Source organism: Lygodium microphyllum, chromosome 2 (genome assembly GCF_053477565.2).
Source record: "Lygodium microphyllum isolate KBCC chromosome 2, Lygodium_microphyllum_v1.1.10, whole genome shotgun sequence".
NCBI lineage: Eukaryota > Viridiplantae > Streptophyta > Polypodiopsida > Schizaeales > Lygodiaceae > Lygodium > Lygodium microphyllum.
In genome coordinates, this window is record NC_141136.1 from 168,653,553 (window position 1) to 168,677,696 (window position 24,144).

The 24,144-nt window shown below is 45.3% G+C and overlaps 1 protein-coding gene across 3 annotated transcripts in view; it reads left to right on the forward strand.

The window, feature by feature from the left end:
• The window catches only part of LOC148040593 (uncharacterized), a 180,756-nt gene that overhangs the window by 42,571 nt on the left and 114,041 nt on the right, over positions 1 to 24,144 (forward strand). For all 3 annotated transcript variants that reach the window (XM_087701152.1, XM_087701160.1, XM_087701168.1), the window contains 5 exons: positions 10,478 to 10,810; positions 22,046 to 22,501; positions 22,593 to 22,928; positions 23,100 to 23,462; positions 23,797 to 24,111. In XM_087701152.1, the coding sequence (XP_087557278.1) occupies positions 10,478 to 10,810; positions 22,046 to 22,501; positions 22,593 to 22,928; positions 23,100 to 23,462; positions 23,797 to 24,111 (1,803 nt within the window). The remainder of the gene's footprint in view (positions 1 to 10,477; positions 10,811 to 22,045; positions 22,502 to 22,592; positions 22,929 to 23,099; positions 23,463 to 23,796; positions 24,112 to 24,144) is intronic.

Consider the following 24,144-nt stretch of genomic DNA (forward strand, 5'->3'; position numbering starts at 1 on the left):
AACACTGTGTGGGGACTGCGGAAATCGCTGTCATGGTGGCAGAAAACGCTGATGGAGGGCTGGCTAAATAAGACACCTTTCAAATGCAAGGTTTTTCTTTGGCGGGTGATGATTGGTGGTCTTCCTCTGGCCTCGGCCCTTGCCAAGCGTCACATCTCGAATGGCAATTGTTTCTTCTGTACCACATCGATGGAATCGGCCCGACATCGTTTTCTCTCCTGCCTGCTCGCCAAGAATATCTGGTCACTCTTGTCGCACATTTGGCGCGCGGTGGTGGGATCCTCGCTAACTCCTTTCGACTGGGTTTTTGTGCGCCCGAAGTATCCCGCACCGCCACAGTTGCATGAGAAGATCTTATTTCACTTTTTCAGATATTGGGGATGCTGGCAAATTTGGACCACGCGCAATGCTTTTCTCTTTGATTCGGCCTTTGATGTACCCCGACATATTGCCAGGCTTAAAGGGCTCTTGCATTGGCAGCTAGATATTATCCGACACTCCGACTTGCTCCCTCGGGAGGATTTGCATCCGTGGCATATGGCAATTGCCTCTGGGTCGTTGCCATGATTGGTGTAACCTAAGAGAGAGAGAGAGAGAGAGAGAGAGAGAGAGAGAGAGAGAGAGAGAGAGAGAGAGAGAGAGAGAGAGAGAGAGAGAGAGAGAGAGAGAGAGAGAGAGAGAGAGAGAGAGAGAGAGAGATTTACGAAAAAGAGAGAGAGAGAGAGAGAGAGAGAGAGAGATTTACGAAAAAAAGAGAGAGAGAGATGTAGCGATGGCGGATCTGGCCCCCCCGTGACCTGGCGACGTGTTTCCTGCCCTGTGCGCTGAGGGAGATCTCCCCCCAGACCAGTGCGGAGTTCGTTCTGCTCCGACGTCACCAACAAGTCTTGCCCTTGACATCTCCCCCAGCCGACCTGTTGAGCCTACTGCCTCACGCCCGTGTCTTCCCTGTGCGGTCCTGTTCGCCATCGCCATCATCAGCCTGACGCCTGACGCCCGTTCGACGTCTGTCTGCCCCAGTCGCCTGACGCGTGACGCGTGACGCCTGACGCCCGTTCGACGTCTGCCTGCCCTGTCCTGCCCGTCGACAGCCTGCCCTGTCGCCTGTCAGAAGCCCTAGTCTGACCACCGCCATCGCCTGCCAGATCTGTCCAGCCTTGTCTTTCTACAGACACTGAGAGAGTGCGAGCGCGCGAGTGCAAGCTAGAGAGAGAGAAAAACGCCAGAAGACAGCAGTATGGCTGGCCTAGATATGGATTTTCTCGGCCGGACGGTGGCAGCCCTTGGCCCTGATTCCGATACAGAGGAGCCGGAGGATATGGTGCCCTGCACGGAGGAGATGCCTCCGGGCTTTGAATTGCAGCCTGCGGGCAAACGCTCCAAGCATACTCCTGACGAGCCAATGGGTCCTCAGGAACGTTCCTATGCGCAGGTTGCCTCTGATCCTGTGGAGTCGCAGGAGATAGACTGGGAGCATTTGCTGGACTTTGCCAATACTCTGCTTGGCGATTATGTCCAGCACAACAATGAAACTTTTTCTGATGCGGGAACTGATGATGTGCTGGAAGCCACGGTGGACCCGAAATCAGTCTTGCGGTCCTTCTCAGTGTTTTATGACCGTGCAGTCATACTTTTCTTCACTGGCAGAATCCCCGTGCTTTCACATATTCGCCAGTGGATGCATCATTTATTGCAAGGGGAGTGTGTTGAGGAGATCTTCCTTGGACCTTGCGGCTTTTGTGAGGTGCTGTTGAAATCAGAAACACATCGCGCTGAGCTCCTGTCCAAGCTGCCATTATTCTTTGATCGCCGCTTGGTCCATGTTGTACCATGGCGCCCGATGGCCGATTTCCAGCGTCTGCTTCAAACGAGAATGCCCGGTATGGGTAGAAGTGGAAAATTGTCCGGCAGTTTATTGGCCATTGTTGAAGGATGCAATGGCCGTTGTGGGCACAGTGCTGGTGCCCCCAAGCCTCAGGGCTATGAATCGCAACCGTTTATGCATGCTATGGGACACAACCAGGAAAAGGCCTGCTTGGCTTCGCCTCAATTGTTCTGGCATGCATCCCTTGCATTTTCGCTTGAAATGGGGCAATTTTGCAGGCCACTGCTTTTCATGTGGTAAATTGGGGCATTTCATGGCCGAATGCCCTGAAAGGCAACCATCTTCCGAGGATGCGCAGGTTGTGCTGCCTAAGGATGACATGGTGCTTGATGCCCCGACGCAGGAGGCCCCTCAGCCGCCAAATGTTGTGGATAAAGGCAAACAACAGGTCCTGGGTTTGGACTCTCGTAGCACTGATTGGATTGAGGCCCGTCCAAAAAAAGGTAAAAAGCTGGATGCAGGCTTGGCAGATCCTGGGCCCACTACTTCACTGGATTCCGTGCGCACGTATATGTGCTGGAAAGAAATGTTCACTTCACAGCCGGCTGCGCGTACTATAGCCCCGTCTGCCCCCCATAATCAGTCTACAAGGAAAGCCTATACAGACGGCCCCAAGGGCCCACGTGCTAAGCTGGCGTTTGATACCAAAGGTAATGTGATTACACCCTGGGATCGGCGTTATCCCCGCCCTGCTCCCAAGGCAGTAGATTTTCCTTCTACCTCTAAAGCAGGTCGCCAGAATTCGTATGCAGTCTTGGCTGATTTTCTGGATGAGGGTGTCCTAGATGCTCTCGCGGAAAAGGTGAAATCGAGGCAATAACCGCCTCGTTCTTGACTTCCTTTCTTTGAAGATATATGAAGATAGCCACGTGGAATGTGCGAGGCATTTGCTCTCGCCATAAGCAACATGCCATGTGGATTGTCTTGCATGAGAACAAGTGGGATGTATTGTGTGCAGTGGAGCACAAAAGTCACGCTGAAGCAGGCAAAATTGTGGATTGTCATGGATTCCGTCTGTTTTATGCAGGGACACAAGCTACGCACTATTCGGGCGTGCTGATGATTGTCCATGAAAAATACCAGCCTGTTCTTGTAAAAAATGATGTGCAGGGCCGCTTTCTGGTAATCGAAGTCTTATTTGAAGGAGAAATTTTATGGTTGCTGGGCCTCTATGCTCCAAACGATCCTGCCTCCCGACGGGATCTTTGGTCGACTTTGCAGGGCTCCATGTCACTTGGCCGAAGGGGATTTTTGATGGGAGATTTCAATATGTGTGTTGACTCTTCTCAGTCCACTTCGGGGCATTCGGTAATGGATACGCCGGAAAGCCGGGTGTGGAATTCCTTTGCATTGCGCGTGCTTAAGCAAGATCTTTGGTCGTGGCTTCACCCTTCTTTTTCAAGCTTTACTTTTCATTCCGCACAATATGCCACTACCTGGTCGCGCTTGGACCGAATGTATATCATGCAAGAGGATGATTTTCTTCCCGAAATGCTGGAAATGAAGGTCTTGCAGCAATGTGCGTTGTCGGACCATTTCCCCCTCCAGTTTGAGATGCGGGCACACTCTATTGCACCTTTTACGCAGTTGCTGGACAGGCTCCCTTTACGTTTTAACTCCTCTTATTTGACGCATCCAATTTTTCAGGGCTATATGCAGCAATTGATTGAGAGATTCTTATTGGACTTCGCCTCTGACGGCCTGATAGCATTTACGCGGCTGCTTTCTAATGTGCAGCGGGTTGCTCGGCAGTATGGGATTCATCATGCCTCTCTTTGTCGGCGACGTCGACATGCAGCAAAGGACTTACTGGCTTTGGTCCGTTCCTTGCTCGTGGATTCCCCAGATGATGATTTTCTGCTCTCACTGGAAAGGCGTTTGGCCCATCTAATTCAAGTATTTCATTTGAAATCTTATCAGCAGGCCAAGCTGCATAACTTGACTGACACATTGCACGATAGTGCCTGCCAGTCTCATAAGTTCTTTCGCGCCTTGCATGCTTCTCCGGCTCGCGACAATATGACTGGGCTCCAGGATTCGGAAGGTCGCATGGTCAGTGATTCGCAAACCATTGTCACCATGTGCAGAAATTATTTTATGGAACTTCTTGGTTCTTCTCCCTCGCCTTCTAGCCAGGTTACGCATGCCCGCTCGGCCTTCTATCATCTGGTCCGCCAGCAGGTTCCACTTGATATGCAAGCCACTTTGGAGGTGGATATTTGCGAGGAGGAGGTTATGGATGTTTTGTTGCACCTGCCTAAGGATAAAAGTCCTGGTTGGGATGGTCTCACTAATGAATTCTTTGAGCACTCGGCCACGCAGTTGGCGAAGCCATTGGCGGTTATGTGTCAGCAGGTTTGGGAAACAGGGGTCATGCCTTCCTCATGGAAAGAAGGCCTTATCAAACTGATTCCCAAGGTCCCTTCGCCGTCAAAGCTGCAACACTGGCGGCCAATTTCTTTGATGGGCTCGATGTATAAAATCTTCTCCAAGGTGCTGGCGAATCCGCTTCACAAGCACCTTCCAGCTATTGTGCATCCTCTCCAATATGGTTTCATCAAGGGCCGCAACATTCTCCATAACATCTTGAATGTGCAAATGGCTATTGACTATGCGCGGCATTCCAGTCAGGAAGTGGTCTTGATTCAACTGGACTTGGAAAAGGCCTTTGACTATGTGGACTGGTCTTTCATTGCAGATCTCATGTCTGCTATGGGCTTTGGCACCCGGATGTCCCGATTGATCTACACCATTAGTGCTGCGGCTTCTTCAAGAGTTATGCTCAATGGTGGGGTTACAGAGCCATTTGTCCTTGCTCGCTCGGTCAGACAGGGTTGCCCTTTGAGTCCTCTCTTCTTTGCCCTGGCGACTCACCCGGTCCTTTCAATGTTATCCTCAATGGCGGTTTCGGCCCAGCTGGCCGGCTCGTCTCTTCCTTTGGGACAGCACTTCATTAGTCAATCTTTGGCTGATGACACCTTTATGATTTTGCGGGCAGACAGGGACAACATTCGAAAGGCATTAGATGTTTGGAAGCTTTTTGGTCAGGCCTCTGGTCTTCGCATCAATGCCTTTAAGTCGGCCATTCTCAGTTGCACGGAGCCTGATTTATAGTCATTGGGCTGGCAGGGTCAGGTGGTTTCCCGTGGATCCATTGTCCGGCATCTTGGATACCCGTTGGGAGTAGATGTACGGCCAAAGGACTTACTGGAGTGGATTTCACAAAAACTGGCGACGAAGTTTATGTATTGGAAGTCGCAAGCGTGGCCATTCCATGTGCGCCTCAAAGTGGCTCAGACCATTATGCTACCAATGCTAACGTATTTCCTGCCATTGCTGCCATGGACGCCTACTACTTTGAAGGCTCTTACTCATCCCATTCGTTTCATGCTATGGAAGAAGGACTCCCGCTGCAGGCAGGCATTTCATGGATTTCATGGTCGCATACATGTACCCCTAAATGCATGGGTGGTGGCGCTATTTTGGATGTAGAAACTCATATGGTGGCTCTTCGTTGGTCTCTGTTTCGTGCCATGTGTGTGGATCATCACCCGTGGACCATCATAGCCCGTTATTTTCTTGAGGACAGCGGGCTCCGCCATGGCAACACACGGCTTCGGGCCTCCTGGTGGCATGTCCTTAATTCTGACTCTCGATTTTCCAGTCCCTCTTCCCCTTTGTTACTGCACTTAGTCGGCTCTTGGAAAGTGGTGCTCCAAAAGGCCCGTTGGCATCCAGTAGGAGACCGCGTGCAGTCTAACTCCTTTCAGCTGGAATTGTTGGCAGTATCCAGATTACTTTCGTGGGAAGACAAAAGGTCTTCCTTTGGCGGGTAATGATTGGTGGTCTTCCGCTTGCTTCGGCCCTTTCCAAGCATCGAATCTCGAATGGCAATTGTTTCTTCTGTACCACTACCGTGGAATCGGCCCGACATCGTTTTCTTTCTTGCCCGCTCGCCAAGAACATCTGGTTACTCTTGTCGCAAATCTGGTAAGCGGTGGTGGGGTCCTCACTAACTCCTTTCGATTGGGTTTTTGTGCGCCCAAAGTACCCCACACCGCCACAGTTACATATGAAGATCTTATTTCACTTTTTCAGATACTGGGGATGCTGGCACATTTGGACCACGCGCAATGCTTTTCTTTTTGATTCGGCCTCTAATGTACCAAGACATATTGCCAGGCTTAAAGGGCTCTTGCATTGGCAGCTAGATCTCATTCGACACTCCGATTTGCTCCCTCGGGAGAATTTGCATCCATGGCATATGGCAATTGCCTCTGGGTCGTTGCCATGATTGGTGTAACCTATGTAGTGCATTAGTACGGGGATTTCCCACACGTTGGGCTAGGGCCCTCGTGTCTCTTGTAATCATGCCATCATGTAATCTTGTACCTTTTTCGTAATTAATACAATTACCTTTTACGAAAAAAAGAGAGAGAGAGAGAGAGAGAGAGAGAGAGAGAAGAGAGAGAGAGATTTAAGAGGTCGCGATGACGCCGCCTACGTGTCCCGCCCTGCCGTCGATCGGCTGACTGTCGATCTTGCCCACCATCGCTCCTGCTCGCTTTCGTTTGTCACACCAGCGGGTCCTGCTCGTCGTCGGTGCCTGTCCGTCCTATCCGCCATCTGCCCTGCTCGCCATCAGGCCTGCGCGTCGGTCCTATTCGCCGTCAGACACGCCCGTCGCCTGCCCCGTCGTCTGTCCTGTCGCCTGCCTTTGACGACTGCCTGCCCTGTCGCCTGTCAGATGCCCTCGCCTGACAGACGCCATCGCCTGCCAGACCTGTCCGCCCTCGCCTGTCGGACGCCGCCCTCGCCTGACAGACGCTGCCCTCGCTAGTCAGCTGCCGTGGTGGTCGCCCCGGGTAACACATCGTTTGTGGCAGCGTCTCGCAGGGCGCACTGATCTTTTCTTCCTCTCAGCGAGAGGCAGCATCCTCTGTTCGTGCCTGAGCCTGCGCCTCTGGGTTCTGCGACCTGCACACGGAGACAGTGCAGCCTTGCCTTTCTACTGCAATTCCTCTATTCTTTGACTACAACAACAAGGTTTTGCTTTCAGCCGCTTTCCCTTTCTCTTGCTGCAGGAAGTGTGGTGAGTGTAATCTTTTGTTGGAGGTGTTATTGTCTGCGAGAAAAATAGGAGGGCTGTCTCGTTTTGTGTTGTTGATGGTGTATGTCACGTGTCAAAGGGTTTTCATCAATTAGAGAAGGGAAACGAGAGTTTTGGTGATTGAAAGATTGGTATGTTGCAAAGATCATGTGCTGCTGTTGAAGGCTGAATATACAACTTGAGTCAATGGAAAGTTCGAAGGATGCACAACAACAGAAGCAATAAAATTGCGGGTTTCTTTGGGAATGGAAAGATGTTTTCATGTGGCTATGTTTCATGCTTGCATAATATGAGTTTCTGCAGCTCTTGAAGTTTTGCAGGTCTTGAGGAAGAAAAAACAATTTGTTACACGCAGTACGGTAGTCCTTGCAGTGGCAGCACTTGTAGTGGATCTTGAATGTCTTTAGTATTTTGTCAGGGGGTAATGTGCTGAAATATATGTTTTTACATTGGAATACATGTATAGGACTAAAAGAGGCAATTTGTTGCCTGCAGTTCTATAGTCTCTGCAACACTCCGCACTACCTGCAACAACAATTCCTGTAGTGGCAGTTCTCGCATTGGGTTTGATCCTAAAAATAAGGAAATCAGTAAACCTTAATATTTGAGCTGTTATAAGGCTGGATTGAGCTCTTGAAGGAAAGGAAGTGATGTAGGGAACCTTGTTTTTCCTTCTACTGTGTCGATCTAAAGACTTTTGTTAAGAGAGATTCTTGGTTTTTGTCCTATGGTGTTGTCTTGGAAGTTGATAGAGGCTGACCGCCCAATTCGCTTACCCACGTTTCTTTGAGTTCAAAACTTACGAAACGTTCCTTGAAGTATAATGTATCCGAATGGCATCAAAGAACAATAGCCACATATTTTCTTAGACAAATAGCTTGCTACCCACCACGGGGGATTCACTAGTAGTAATAAGGAAACGTCACGTGTGTGCAAGAAATATATGTACATACCCCTTATCTACCCCCTATTTATGGGACCTTACCTTATAAAATGTACACTTCTTCCCTTAAATAACCCCCCTCCCTTACACTAACGTGGTACCATAGGGTAAACCCTAGTGGAACCCCCGGGCTACCCACTGTATTACATCAATGAAATACCTTGCATAAACGGAGCTATGGTAGCTCAAATCAGTCTAATAAACACCTCAAGGCATCCACCAAACATGTACCAATAATCCGAGCATCATATGAGCATCAATAGAGCTTAAATAGTGAAGAAATGGCTATCCCTGCTTGTATTACAGCATGCTGCGCTGTGTTTACAGTCAATGGGTGAAGCTTAAGACTTCCAATGTGTGATTAAACCAAAGCTATGAATGCTGGGGCCATGCCCAATGATTATCCAAGTGCCACAGGAGCCAGGCAGTAAGCAAATGATCTGCTGGAAATGAAGTACAAGAAGCTGAGTATTCAGCACAGGCTGTGCCAACAAACTTGGAGGTGTGGAAGGGCTGAGATGGCTGTAATAAAGCTCAAGGAAGGCTCAATGCAGCCCCTACAATCCTTGGAATAAGCCTTGTGAAGACGAAGCAAAGGGAAAGATCAATGCTCACCTTGGGAAGAAGAAACCATGGCTGCCCTAAAGTGAACTGCGGTGGGTATTGTCCTGGGCTGAAGTCAAGCTGAAGAAGCTCCTTGATCCAAGCTATGATACTAGTTGAAGGGAGAAGCCTGAGTGGGAGCACGAGCAAGTGAAAGCAAGGAGGTGCAAGCTATGGAGGATGGAGCAATAGAGCAAGAGACAGAGACTCAAGATGTGGAAACTCCAACAGTCACGATGTGTAACAGGTCTTGTCTTATTTATTAGTCAAGATGGAGCAATAGAGCAAGAGACAGAGACTCAAGATGTGGGAATTCCAACAATCATAATGTGTGATAGGTCTTCTCTTATTCATTAGTTACTGAAAGAATAATGAATGAAGTGACAGTGATGAGCACCCCCCACTTACAATGTACAGGTGTGCGGGTACTCAAGTGTAGTGAATACACGGGCGGCATAGGCACATGCGCCTTTACCCTCAACACATTCTCCTCCAAATCAAGACCATAATGCCTCAATAGAGTCTCCATCACAAGGGTAGCTTGAGAAAACATTAGAGGATCTGAAGATGGAGTGGTTTGAGCCATCGTGAATTAGCACGTGATGTAAAGTGTAATCAAGAACGAACAAGTAATCCGCAATAGCCTTAGGTAACTCTTTAAAAGAGCCAGTCACTGGCTCTAATACCATGTGGAGATATGCAAGGGTTTGTAAACGAAAACATTGAGTGTACGTCCATGATTAAAACACAAAGAACTCAAACTAAAATATAAAAATGCAAAACAAGAAATAAAAACAGAGAGGAAAGAGAACTTTGAAGTGAATGAATGAATGTTGTAAATGAAGGAAAGAATGTACAAGATGCTAAAGAAGAGCTACCCAACCACTGGCGGCTCTTGAGGAGTGGGTTAAGGGAGGTGTCAATTCGTGTCGTTCATTGGAGATGGGTCCCAAGTGCTCTAACCACCAATTGGAGCAGAGATTGATGAAAAAAAGTGTTGAAAATGCAAAAATGATGTGTTGTAGATGATAATGGCATCAACAAGCTGGGGCAGAATGCAACTTGTAGGAGTTTCTTGGCCGAAGGTGCCATAGCTGGAGATGACCATGGCAGTATGCTAAATGTGGTGCCTGATGGGTGGATGGAGGCTGGGAAGAATTGGGGTAAGTTGCAAAACAAGGGATCAACTAAGTGGTGGGAAGCCTATATATTTATAGATGAGTGGATCCTCCCAAATTAGCTTTTGGCTTATGGGACACATACACTCTCTAGGAAAGTCGTCATCTAATGACGCTTTTGGTAATAATCATGTTTTTGGGCTGTTGTAAGGAGCTAATCTGTTTATAATGCATTTGTTAGTTCAATGGTTGGGGGGGGGGGGGGGGGGAGAGAGAGGAGAATGAAGGGAGAATAGGGCAGCTGAGATGGGTATGTAAGTTCGGAAAACCATAAATTGAAGAGGGAGGAGGTGGGAGTGGTAGGAGGCTGGGGTTTTAGGAGGATAGGCATGTACATAGGAAAGAGGCAGGAATACATGGGAAAGCCATAAATTGAAGAGGGAGGAGGCGGGAGTGGTAGGAGGCTGTGGTTGTCGGAGGAGGGGCATGTACACAGAAAAGAGGTAGGAAGACGAGGAGCAGTTGAGTGGGTGATGGCTAAGAGTGCACATGCAAGGAAGAGCTTGAAACCTTATGAGGAGTTCCAGGTTCCTCGTAAGTTGTAAATGGTTGCTGTATGGTTGTTTTGCTTTTCTCTCTCCTTAAATGACATTCTTTATCACATTAACACACCTTCAATTTTGACTTATGAGCAGTATGATCTGGTCATTGCTTGGAAGTGTCATTGCCGTATCAAAGTTGTATAAATGTGGTGATTGGACTGTGAATTGCAATTATTGTATGCTTATAGAAAAAGGCTGAAATGTTTGAACCGTTAGGTCCATTCTCGGTGGCACTCAGCACTGTGATCAGACAGTCTGATTTCATGAATGCAATAGCGGGATCTCCAATAAAGCTCAAGGTGCAGCAGAATGATGTCTATGGAAACACATATACAACTGAAATTATGTATGAATTCCGAATTTTAGCCTTTGAAATTTTGGATGGAAAGAAGGTTCAGGTTGTCCCAAGGGTTTCGACCAAGTATGATGCCAGTGCTGGTGTACAATCACTAAATATAGTTCTACTAAAAGCTGGGAACTATATTCTTGAAATTTGTAGCAAATCTGGAAACATTTCAGGCTCTCCATTCTCCATCATTGTAAAAGCAGGTAGCCTTCTCAAAACTATTCTCTAAACAGTAGAGGTACATACACAATGTATGAGCTAATTGCATTGTCACATTAATGTTCAGCTCCATGAACTTTTTTCCCCCCCTAACGGTAGCTAATCATATTTCTCTGAGAAAAACTTAACAATACCTGGGCTGACAGAAAACATCAATTATAGAGTAGAAAGCTTATAGCAGCATTGGAACTACATCACATAGATACAAGGACTTTCATGGCAGCACAGGTGGGACAGGGGGATGAAGCCGAAGCAGGGGAGTATAGCTCCACTAGGGGTTGTGCCATCCCATGACATTATGAATAGGCCATGCGAACAACAGTTTTCTGAGCTCCTGCCTTTGCCACGAGTCTCCATGAAGTTACTTGCAATGACCTCAAGGATACTAAAAGACCTGAGTATGGCGAGGATGGTGACGCTGAAGATCATCTGGCAGCAGGCCTTCCAAATATGCCCCATGTGAGGCTGCGAATGAGCTCCCAAATCTCTGAACTTGTCAACCAGGTAGGGCCGCCAAGCTGACAATTGGGAAGCTTGTAGTAGCTAGTCTCTATGACAAAGATTGTCACTCAATGCATCTTAGCCTCATAGCGAAAGTGATCATCCTGGCTGACTGACTACTATCAAAGAACCCCAAGTGATGCACCTTAACTGTGCCTTTGCATGGCAAAGGATCCTTTAGGGTCTCTCTCCACACCAACTGAGCTGCCTTGCACATAGGCAGTGCTTCAGTGTAGAGTCCATCCTACTGCATCTGTACATCCAACTGCCAACTCTTGAGGACATTTGAAGCAAGTGAGCATGGGAAGAAGGATATCTTCCTCAACCACTAGCTTCCAGAAAATATGTTTAAAAGGCTTGGTGGGTCTATGCTTTGCCTAGTGTCAGCTCTTGGTGGGGGACCACTTAACATGATCCTGCAAGGAACCATGCACACCTGATTGTGTTGCATAGAGGAATCTCACCAAGTCCTTTGAGACCAATAATGCTGGTGACCGCCACTTTCCTGGATACCAATTTAGCTTATCTAAGGCTTGGCCCCTCCACATCCAAAGCCTCACTCCTGCACCTCTTGCCAAGCGTTGTGGTGATCTAGCCACTAGGTCTTTCCTCCCATCTCAACAACCAGAATACTCTGGGGGACTTTTGGAAAGACTATTTCTTGCAGCTTCCTATCTAACACCAATCACCATCCTCTCAGACTGTGAAGAGGATATCTGGAATGAACTCAAAAACAGACTTGCAACCTGTAGGGCAACTCACAGTGGGGGCAAGTGAGCCACCCAGTCATTGACCACTCCCATAAGAGGCTCTTTTTTGGGTTTTTTTTCTTTTGGGAAAAAAGGAGGGGGTTGGGAAATCCATTCTTTTAGATAGTAGCATCAATCTCCTGCTTACAAGCCACCACCCTTTTCTTAACTCCTCGCATTTGTGCCAAAACTGCTTGTGTGATGATTGATAGATGTCCCTTCAAATTCTACAAGCAGTTTAATGAACATGCATGTGCTAATTGAGCTGCAGGCTACCTTTGTCCTTGACCTGCCCATTCTAGATGATTGGATAAGTTCTTTTTGACATTTTGGGCAATACCTTGTAAAGTTGCTGCCCCGCTTTCAATAGGTTGCATAGGAAGGTGGATGAAGGAAAGTGGTGAAAATTAAATTCAAGCCCTCTAGTATCTAGCAGGTGGGGTCGACCCTCTTGGAAGCCCTCTTGTAGGACCTTCTGAGTCTTTCCACCTTTATGAGGCCTTTGCACTCAAGCTTGCCCAATGTTGTTGCAGCTATGCTCTGTATGACTCCAATAAACGCCCAATCAGGGTTGATGTATCAGCTAATAAAACCTAATTGAGTGTTAGATTAGGACTCAGCAGCACACACGTACACACAGACACACACACACACACACACACACACACACACACTCACACTCTCTCTCTCTCTCTCTCTCTCTCTCTCTCTCTCTCTCAAAAAGTGAAGAAGTGAACAGCAAGAGAGGAGAGAGTTCCTGGAAGGTCACATCCACTATGTGAGAATGATAATGAAAGTGCAATCCCTAAGGTACTAAAGTACCACCCACTGATGGGCGTTCACACGGGGAGAAACCCTTCATCATCTAGAAAGTAAAAAGTGCTTGTGGATAAGGGAGTGTTCACACTAGAACTATGGAGGAACACGATGTGAAGGTATACAAGAAATTGGAAAATCAATCCTCAAATGATATCAAACTTCTCTAGAGAGAGCTTTTGTAAACACGTCTACCAAGTTGTCTTGTGTAGGGATATAAACCAAATCAGTCTCCCCTGCATGGAGCCTCTCTCTAATGATAATGCACCTCAATATGCTTAGTGCGAGCATGAAATACTAGATTCCTCGCAACTGCCATGGCACTATGAGTGTTAGTGTAGATAGGAGTGGATAGTCCATAGCTAATCTACCTGAAATACCAAGGCTGTGCATAAAGCATGCCAACTGAGAGACCCCAAACTGAATATCTGGCCATATGTCACACAAAATATAATAGACATCCAACATCTTGCTAATAGAGAGAAGTATCAAATGGATCTCTTGCACCCTCATGTGTAAACTTGTGACCTATCTCAAGTGGAGTAGAGATAGGCTTGCAGTCTTGCATTTGAAAATGCTTAAGGAGCTACCCATGTACTTAGACTATCACAAAACAATATACCCCTCAACTATAGTAAATTGTATGTCAAGATAGTAGTGCAAGTGGCCAAGATCTATGACATCAAAAGCATGCTGCAATTCCGCCTTTAAGGTTGCAATTTGTGTCTCATGAGGTCTAGTTGAAAGCGTATCATCCACATAAGGACGAAGAATCTAGAGATTACTTCCATCTTTGTGGACATAAAATGTGATTTCAGTGTGCGAATTACTGAAGCCACGAGCAATCAAATATGCATGTATCTCTCCATACCATGCCCTAGGTGCTTACAAATCATTGTCAAAATGTGATAACAACATAGAATAGGTGGTATCCTTGACCATCAGACTACCTACAAAAAGATCTCTAGGTAAGGAACTCGAGATGGGGCTCTACTCAAGAGCTCTACTCAACAGAGGATCCTACAACCTCCTCTCCAACCTAGCTGTGCTATCTCACAAGACCACAACTAGTGCTGTATCTCATAAGACCCTAGTGCCTTGCGGTCTTTAGGTGATGTTGTGGATAACATTGGTAGACCTTGAAAGCTACATTTGACCCAACCAGATACCTATTGCTAGAACCCTATGAGTCACCATCCATAGGAAGGTCTAGCATTGAGGCTCCCCTTTATTGCCAACTATCCTAAAGGTCTCTTTAAAAAGTGCATTTGAAGGGTTCCGTGATGTTGTGCTTTGCCTACTTTTGATTGCAAGTGGGGGCCTAGTCCATGTAATTGTGCATCAAAATACATCCACCAATCCATGTTGGTAGGAAAAGAAGGTTACTACCATTTGTGAAATTGAAAATGAAGGCCAACTCCACTCTTGGGTCCCAATCCAACTCATCCAAGGCTCGACCGTCTCGGATCTATAGCTGCCACTGCTAGATGTTTGACCAGGCAAGGTGCGGGGATCCAAATTTCACAGCTTTCCTTGGAGTCCCAACTCAAGTCCTTCTCTAAGGGAGGTTGGGCAAAGATAACCTTGCTGACCTCTATTTAGTGCTAGCCTACCACCCTCTTGTAAGTTGAAGAAAGTGTCTAAGGGGGTATGTTTCCAACCTTGCCTGCTCCTTGCACAAGGACACCTGATCCCAACTCAAGTCCCGAGTCAAGTCCTTCTCTAAGGGAGGTTGGGCAAAGATAACCTTGCTGACCTCTATTTAGTGCTAGCCTACCACCCTCTTGTAAGTTGAAGAAAGTGTCTAAGGGGGTATGTTTCCAACCTTGCTTGCTCCTTGCACAAGGACACCCGATGGTGAATACTGGATTACCAAGAGACCACATAAGCTTTCGATTTTGGTGGGGGGGCGGGAGGGCAAGCCACTCTTGTGGAATTATTATGTCGAACTCTACCCGTCTAACCCCCTACCCCCCCCCCCCTTCTCTTCCCCATTGCTTGCCAAAGGATCCCAAGTCTGCATCCTTGTTAATGTCTCTCCAAACTTTGATGGAACGGGCAAGTCCACTCTTTGGGAGGGTGTGTAGTCTCCTCCTCTGAGACATGGTCACCATGCTTGGAAGCCTTCATGTAGAAGAAGCTTCCATGTCTGCCCACCTAGCATGAGTCCTTGAACCACCAGCTTGCTGAAGTGGGCCTGACTTTGGTACCATAGGTTAATATCCTCAATTTTCCCTCTGAGTTTTCTTTGATTATGGTTTGCCGGGCCACTTTGGCCCAAGAATTCTTGGACCCATCTGAACCAGACCATAGGATATTCCAAACTAAGGAATGTAACTGAGAGATAGAGGTTGAAGAGAAGAACCAGTATGAAACTATATATTAGGCGGCTGCAAATAAGACTTGGTTGGCCACTAGGACTCTGGTTGCTAGCTAGAGATGGGAATTGTGCCGGTAGGTCAACTTTCACTACATGGAAACTTACATAGTTACAAACTGATGGATTGTCATAATGTCACCTGAAAATTGAGGTATTTGACTGTTTGCCCCCCTGCTCACCCATCTGAAGCTCAAGCCAAGTGCCCAATCTATGTTGGAGTTGGGATTTGGAAGAAAACTTGCTGACTTGTGCTGGTTGATCTTTGCTCCTACTGCAATCCAAAATGCCTCCGAGCCATGAATATATTAAGGCTGTGTCATTTACATAACCCAAATCCAATAACTCCATCTCACAGGCTACTTGAGACCCCTCAACCAATAGACTCTCGAGCAAAGAAAACAAGACATCACCTCCAAAAACTGCAACAAAAGGCATGGAGCCAATAGGGAACCTTATTTGACTGACCTCTTCAGAGGGAACTCCACTCCTTTCTGTCATCCTATGATCACCCTGCTACTAGACATCCTGTAAAGTGCTGAGACCCCACTGATCCACTACTAAGGAAATCCTAGTTTGGCCATGGTACCCTTTGAGAAGTCCCAATCAACCTTATTATAGGCTTTTGGAAAGTCCAAAAGAAGCACCACATTGCATTAGTGATTAGAGATGGGATGTATTCCCACACTTGTTCTCTGCGAGCTAAGACTGGGTCTTGCTGGAATAGATATTTGTAGAAGTCAGAGGCCATCACCTATTGTGGGCAAGACCTAACTCTCCTGTACTAAGCTTGAAGGCTGCAAATCCGATCCTCAGTCATGTTGGGTTGATGTACTAGGAAGAACTCTTTGCACACACTGTCTTCCTTTTGCCAAGAGGAGCTGGGGTGCAGAATGAAAACTTTGTCATCTTGTCCTCTATGCTTGCTAAGGAAGCTCACATACACATCTCTTGTATGTGAAGGGTATGGTCTTTAAGGGAGTCCTATAGGAGCCTATTGACGGCTGCGAAATTATGGTGCAATGCACTGTCCTCTTAATATTGTTGCCTTGTTTGGAGAGCCACCTCCTAGTAGATGTTGCTTGACCTTGTGCTGCCACATGTGCAAACTTTGCCTGAGCTGGCGGACCCTAGGGCAGAAGTGGTTGCATCCAAGGGACAAGAAGCGGGATATGATTCTATCTGTCCCTGTCGAGAGCTACCCTAATCATGCACATAGAACCTATCTAGACGCCCTAAGAGGCATAGTCACAGGTATCAGTAACCACAAGATAGTTAAGTGATCCATTCCGCCTACAGAAGGCTAGGTATCTCCAAATATCTATGTTGGCAATTGTGAAAAAGGCAGCCTCCCAAGCCTCTTGTTCTCTATTTGCAATACCTTGGAAGTCTTGCATTTGCCAAGCTGATCCTTAGGGTCTCTAGGTTGTTGAAGTCTCCTCTAGCAATTTGGTAGTCAACCTTGGGTAAGCCACCACCTTTAACCAAAAATCTGAAGATTGGAGTGTGCCTTCATTAGCCAAGCCATTAGTTGAACCTTCATCAACATGTAATATCAAGTTTTCTGGGCAAGTAACCACTCAATCGTGTTCAAGGGGAGGCTTCACTGTTGTCTCATATGGAAAAGAATGCTAAGTGACAAAACTTTGCTCTAGACCTTTAGTTGATTTCCATCATGCACCTAGGCCACTACTCTAAAAATAGCTCCAGACAACCACCTCCCAACCATAGAGATAGGAGCTGTTACCTGGTCATAGCGACCTCTACTACCTTCTCGGACCACTCATAGGAGTGTGCAGTCTCTGTAGGAAAAAGTAGTAATTTGGCTTGTTCAGAAGAGCCAAGAAGTGTGCCTTGCCATTCTAAGATTTGCAAATCACGAAGATTCCCACATCTATTGGAAGTGGGAACTCCTCATGATCCACAACTCTCATCTATGACCAAAGCCCACAATGGTAGGAATTGTATGGTGCAAGCTGGGCATAGTGGGAATTGCCTGTGATGCTAAGGAGGGTGTGGAGCGTCTTGCCCGCCAAGAGGAACCACTTAGTGGTTGTCAAGGGGAAGTCATTAGGTTGTGGATCTTTGCCCATGGGGGGAATAGTTGGGGGTAGCAATGACAAGGGGAGGGTGAGGAAGAGGGGTGTCAAGGGAAGGAGTAGTGTGGGAAGGATCTAGGAAGTGAGAAAGTAGTGGGGGGCAAAGGTGGAGGAGGAGGAGTGGGTGGAAGGGAAGGATGCTAATGCTTGTGGTGTAGGAAGGCCAATCCGGCTAAGGGACCTTGCTGTGAGGGAGTGTAAAGAAATACCCCAGTGCTGAAACACAAATACAAGCATATGACAAAGCATAAATTGAACAAACATAGTTAGGGTTAGGGTAACTCATAGACAATGAACACAATGAAGATCATAAATGAATGAATCTGTATAATACCATGCTCATGTAGCAAACACACTACGCAATGAAGGAATACTATACCCTGAACTCTTGTATTTGGAGGATAGAGGCAGAGGTAATGAGCTAGAGAGTGTGTGGTACGTTGACGGATCCTGAAATGCAGCCAGGCAGCCTCTAAAGATGTCTAGCAGCAGCAAACAGAGTAGTGGATGCTGGCAAACAGAGCAGTGAGGAGAGAGAGAAGTGCAAAACGCAGCCTACTGATAGTGTAGGACTGCTTGGTGGCAACAGCAAGATGAGAATGCAGCCTTCTGGTTGGTGTGCAAGAGGAGGTGGCAGCAAAACAGCACCAAATGCAGATTTGGCAGTCCATACGGGTGCAGCAGCAGCAAACAAAGCTTGTAGGCTGGTCGCCAAGATGAAATGCAGCCTTTATAGGAGTTAGCGGCAGCTGGCAGCAGTAGAAACTGTGGGTGTAGGCAGCTTCAGAAGGCTGGAAATAGGTGCGAGATGGGTGAAGGCAATGTCGAGCAGGTTTGACTGAGATGTCCTTGGCGAATAGTGTGTGGGAAGTGAAGCTAGATCACTTGAAACTTGCAAAAGTGAGATTGATTGAATGGGAGGGCAGGTTGTCTATTTATAGAAAGTTTTGGTCCTTCCAAATTAGGGTTTATATGTGGGACATTGAAACTCTCTCTAACCGCTCCTTGTTTAAAGGAATGGTTAAAATGCATTAATTAACTTGAGTTTTGGGTCTGTTTAATGAAAGCTAATGGTAATTTAGCTCAACACTCCCTCCCAAGCCCAAACTTGGAACTTGAAAGGGAATATAAACAAAGTTCAAACCCAAGCCCGTGTTCTTTACTTTTCCCAAGGGTGCATGTTGGCTGCCCAGTGACCTACCGAGACTACAATGGTGATGGTAATCTTACCAAGGGAGCCCAAGTGTTCACCCCAGAGATGATAGAGCATTTGACAAAGGGTGCTCATTGACTGCTCAGTAGCCTACTAAAGTCTTGGAAAGGCGGATGGAAACAAAATGGACCCCTCAGGTTTAAAAATAAAAATAAAAATAGAGGGCATATGTTTTGTTTTTTGAAAGATTTATGATTAAATGAGTGTTTTCAAAAACGTTTTTGGTCGATTGAGCCACAATGCCCCTAGGGAGATAGGGATGGTTAGCCTCAAGACCTTCACAAAGCAAACAAAATTAATCCAACCACTACTAGGCGTTGATGATGAAGGAAATGGGATAGGTGTAAGAAGCATCTATGATGGGGAGAGGCAAAAAAAAAAGTTTGGAAAGAAAGCTAGACAAGTTAAGTAAGCAAGACTGCCTCGGAGCCTCCCATGTACGCTCCAAAGACTGAAAAATGGATAAATGTGCACAGGTGCACATTGACAAGAATAGAATGCCAATGCACCGGAGGTATGAAAGAGGCAATGCAGGTGTGATCATGCTCATGCAAAATGCAATGGGATAGTGTCACTTGGAGCATACCCTCGCAGGGGAATTGTTTACTTGCCCAAGTGCCCTTTTACACTCATAGTCATCTTGACAATGTGAATGAAGATACAAATTACAATATACATAATGTTTGAATCAAAATCTATAATCAACACGCTATCACCATCAAGAGAAGAAAGATGACTCTTCTCAGATTGGGAGGGAAAGATGGAGGGAGTCACCCTCTTCCCATCAATTTGAAGTAGGGAAGGAAGGATCCAAGCCAATTTTGGGTACTGTAGCACCAGTCGATTGCTCGCCTTGGTCAATATGTCTGCAAAATTATTTGATGAAGGCACAAACTCTAGGTGAATGGTGCCTAGCTCAACTTGCTCTCTGATAAAGTAAAAATAGACTCCAACATGCCGTATCCAAGGTGTGATGATGGGGTTACCAGCTAGTGCAATCGCACTCTAGTTATGGCAATAGAGAATAATCGGTGTAGCACATAGAAATTGAAGCACCACCAATAAGATCCTTAGGTAGATGTCCTCGGTGGTGCCATCAAAGAGAGTCGTATACTCAGTCTTGGCCATAAAAGTCGCCACCATCTCTTGCTCACAACTAGCCCTAGAGACAGGAGCCATATCGAAGGTAAAGATGTAGTTGCCATGGGAATGCTGGGTATTAGGATCTGCCCAATCAAAATCAGTGTACCTTTGCAAACATAAACTAGAACTATAAGTCAATCCATTGAATAGGTACACGGAAAATATCTTAGAATATGAAGATATGCAATCCAATGTGATATCTTGGGTGTAGTGAAATACTCAATATGTAAACTAACTCAGTTGCTAAGTTTGGCTTAATATGAATCAATGAAAGGAGTTTCCCGATGTGCTTGTCGAAGGGTTGACCTAAGGTATTTTTAGATAAGTGGATAGTTTGATTGAGAGATGTGGCCACAGGTTGAGACTGATCGTGGCAATACTAATCCACCAACTGAAGCATGTACTTTTGCTACGATAAAGAAATACATTCCCCAAATTAAACTTTTCCAAAAAGTAAGACAACAAACCGAGGTATATTATGTCAAATGTAGCACAAAGCTTGGCCTTAATTTCTACTATGACAGTAGAATCGGAGCCAATCATAAGTAAGTCATCTACACATAGTAGGATATAGCTAACCCTCTCTGAAGTGATACATATATGTAAGTTTGGGCCACAAGGGGTCGAATAGTATTTGCGAGTTTGAAGGAACTCATCCATCTTTTGGAACCAAGACCATGGTGCTTGCTTTAGCCCATAAAGAGCTTTCTGCAAGCAAAATACCATATCTTTTCGGTCCGCAAAAGAAAACCTGAGTGCCTACTCCACACGGACTTTCTCCTCTAGATAACTTTTCAGAAAGACACTTTTGACATCCATTTGATAGATTGGTCCATGTGGATTTATGTCACCGACGTGTTAGTTGCAGATGCGGTTGGTATACCGCCCATGAATAATAGCTACATGATAGCTATCCTTATCTACTCTAGTTCGTGGCTCAGTTAGTATGCCACCTTAGTTAGTTGAGTTTGGTTTGAGACCCATATATAGGGTTCTTCTATTTCTTTGTATGAGAGTTCTTTTGGCTTACACAACTAAGAAGAGGAAAACTGTTTTCAGCCTCCACCCTTGTGTGTATTCCCCCATTGTGCAAGCAAGAAAGCTACAAGTGAGACTCCTTCCTTCTCTCCCACAATCTTGACAGCTCCAACTCTACCTCGTTGACGATAGGCAACGCATCTAGGACCTCATAAGTGAGCTTACAACCTCCATCAAAGCCCAAGCAATTGAGATGCCAAAGGTACAAATCTTGATAGGTATCTTACCTTATCCTAGGAAAGGACCTAACACTTTGTTTACCCTCACTTGATACCAAGCCGATGTCGCAGTGTGTAGGGTTGAAGGTCACCACAGGGGTTTGGCAAGAAAACTAGCCAAGACAAATGGAGATTGTCTTCAAGAGATAAATAGATTATAGTGAATGTGTTAAAAGGTTCAAGAGGTACTTCTTGGTCAATCACTGGGGTTTGAGAGAGAAGATTGTATTGGGGTTCAAGAGCTTAGACTCTAGAGTTGGTTGAGATAAGAAAAGGGTTGATACAAGAGTATTACCTCATAAGTTCAATTTCAAGTCAAGCTTGTTTTCTTATAAGAGTAGTCATGGATTATGAAATTAAGTACATGTATCATCAACAACTCTGCATCCCATCATTCAACTTTGTATGATTACATTCAATGTAAACTGAAGCTTATGAGTCAATTACAAGGCTTGAGGGACAAATACCTTTTCTTCAAGAGAGCTTCAAATAAAGTTCCAGATAAGGCTAAGTTACCACAGCCAAGATGTAAAGAGGGAAATATTTTCTTAGTTCAATTCAAAGCATAAATGAATGGTCTTCAAACATTATCCTGCCATAGGGGCTCATAATACATGCATATTTTTACAGGATGTCAAGTGTAAAGCGAGAAATGAATTAAAAGATCACTACTGAAGCTAACTCTCTGAATATGACTGAAGATAAGAGCCCCAAATCAGCTCATAAACTCCCAATATACACCTTTGATGATAGCATCAATTTTCTCTAACTTAGAGTGCAGCACTATGGCAGGCATAGGGGTGTCAGACAATGTGTTCTTTTATCTCATAGAAAATTCAGTCTAGAGCTAAAGAAGGGACAACAAAGAGACAATGAGTTTATACCAAACAAGCAAAAATATTTGTTATTTTAATTTAAATATAAAAGAAAAATTTGGCCTCTTTTTCCATTTATTAAAAGTTCAGTGCTTACAAGATAAAGAAAGGGACAACAAAAGGATGCGTATATATTTTCAAACCACTAAACTACAATAAGCTCAAGTAAGTAATTCCTCTATTTAAACAGGCCCTTTGAATGTGTTGGCATGCATTGGATCTTGGGTTTCCGCAACAATATCAGCAGGTTCTTTAGCTCAATTTAGGGTAGTGCAAATGGATTCGTATGGTAACAACGTTAGTTCAGCAACAGGAAGCAGTCAAATAATGTGGCTGAGTGCCAAAATAGCCTCCACGCAAACGAAGGATGCCAAAATAGCCTCCATAGAAACAATGTCTTTCGCTACTTGCCAATCCTTGAGTTTTAAGTACACAAAGGAAGACATAAGTGACAAGGCAATGGAGGGCTCCACACTAGGGACAAACAGTACTGGTGTGAAGGTAGTTCCTCGAATTGATGTGGGGATTATAGACATCACATTTAATCTTACTACTGTGGGAGACTACTATTTGTATCTTGAAGGTCAAGCATCAGAAAGAATGCACCCTTTATCTGGCTCTCCTTACCTTTTTACTGTGGTTGCTGGTAATACCCACAAAACAGATTTTCTTGGCTCAATGTATCTTCTTTGCAGGTGTTCAAAGTGACGTTGAAATATGAATCACTGACCTTGCAGGTGCAATACTTCCTGCTGCTTGTGAGTTTGCTTGGCTACATAATGATTCTTTAGTAGCAGGAGACCAAGCTTTGGCAAGTCTATCTTTGAAAGACAGCTTCAACAATGCGGTGCTTGCAACTCAAAAGGAGCTCAAGGCAATCCAAGTGAGGGTATATAGAAAGCTCAAATTTGAGATCATGGATCTCTATGATGTTAAGATGATGAAGCTGTTTCAGGATGACAAATTCATTGTCTCATTCTATCCCAAACTGTCTGGGACATTCCAACTTATAATTACTGATGCATATGGATTGCCCATCCAAGGATCTCCATTCCAATTCATGGTGTTATCTGGTAATGTGAAATTGGAAAATGTATCCTGGATGGTTAGCACCCTGTTCATACTTTGTCTGCATATAGTAAACACACATTCTTCTTGATACGCATGACAAGTTGTTTTATTAGTTTCCAATTCCATGTTGATAATTACATCAGCTGGTCTTTGGACATGCTTCATTTTTGCAGGGCCTGTAGTCATTAAAAACTGTTCAGGAAAATGGGAAAATTCAACTCAAAATGTAGAGGAGGGAGAATTAGCCCGCTTTATAATAATGGAACGTGATAAGTTTGGCAATCCAGTCTGCAGAAATTTATCAGAGGGAGAAAGGCAGCTGGAATTCCAGGCAAAAGTGGTGAGAACTGATCGTTTTGATGAGGTTCGGGTTCTAGACCTTGAGTTTACACCTATGCCAGGAGAAGGTGACGGGATTGTGTGTGGCCAACTTCTCACTTTCTTTGTATTCAACAATCTTGGTCACTTTAATTTGGAGGTGAAAAGTTCAAACCAAAGCATATATGGCTCTCCTTATCCCTTCAACGTTGTTGAAGGTAATCACACTGCAGTTCCTCATGTTTAATTTTCCAATGAGCCTCATATAAGATCAAACCATAGTTGCATTGGAAAGGTTAGAAAATGACTAAGTGTACCTCACATGAAAGTTCATGCAGAGATTACAAAATTAATATCTGTATTTCACATGAATGCACACTTAAAAGGCTACATTGATGGAAGAAAAGTCCATGTTAGAGTCGTACAACTTTAGAATGTACGCTTAAAAGGGTACATTGATGGAAGAAAAGTTCATGTTAGAGTCATATGATTTTAGAATGTAGTATGTTGAAAGAATTCTCTAATATAGTATTCCTATCATCTGATCAATAGGGCCTGTAAGCAACTCATTGAGTACATTTGAGGGGCCTGGGCTCCAGGTATCAAAGGCAGGCAGATCAACCTACTACATCATGAAACTGCGGGATGAAAAAGGAAATCCAAAAGGGTCCCATGTGAGCTCACTAAATGTGCAGATATTTAAATTTGGAGGCACTGTACAGATTAAGCCCAACATAAGTATTCTTCAATACATCACTGGTACATTTAACATCAGTTACTTCCCTGAAATTTCTGGAAGTTACGTCATTATGACGAGATGGATTGGAATCCCTCTTGGTGACCCGCGGTATATGACAGTCAATCCTGGTATTTATTGGCACTGATCTGCATTTCATCTGT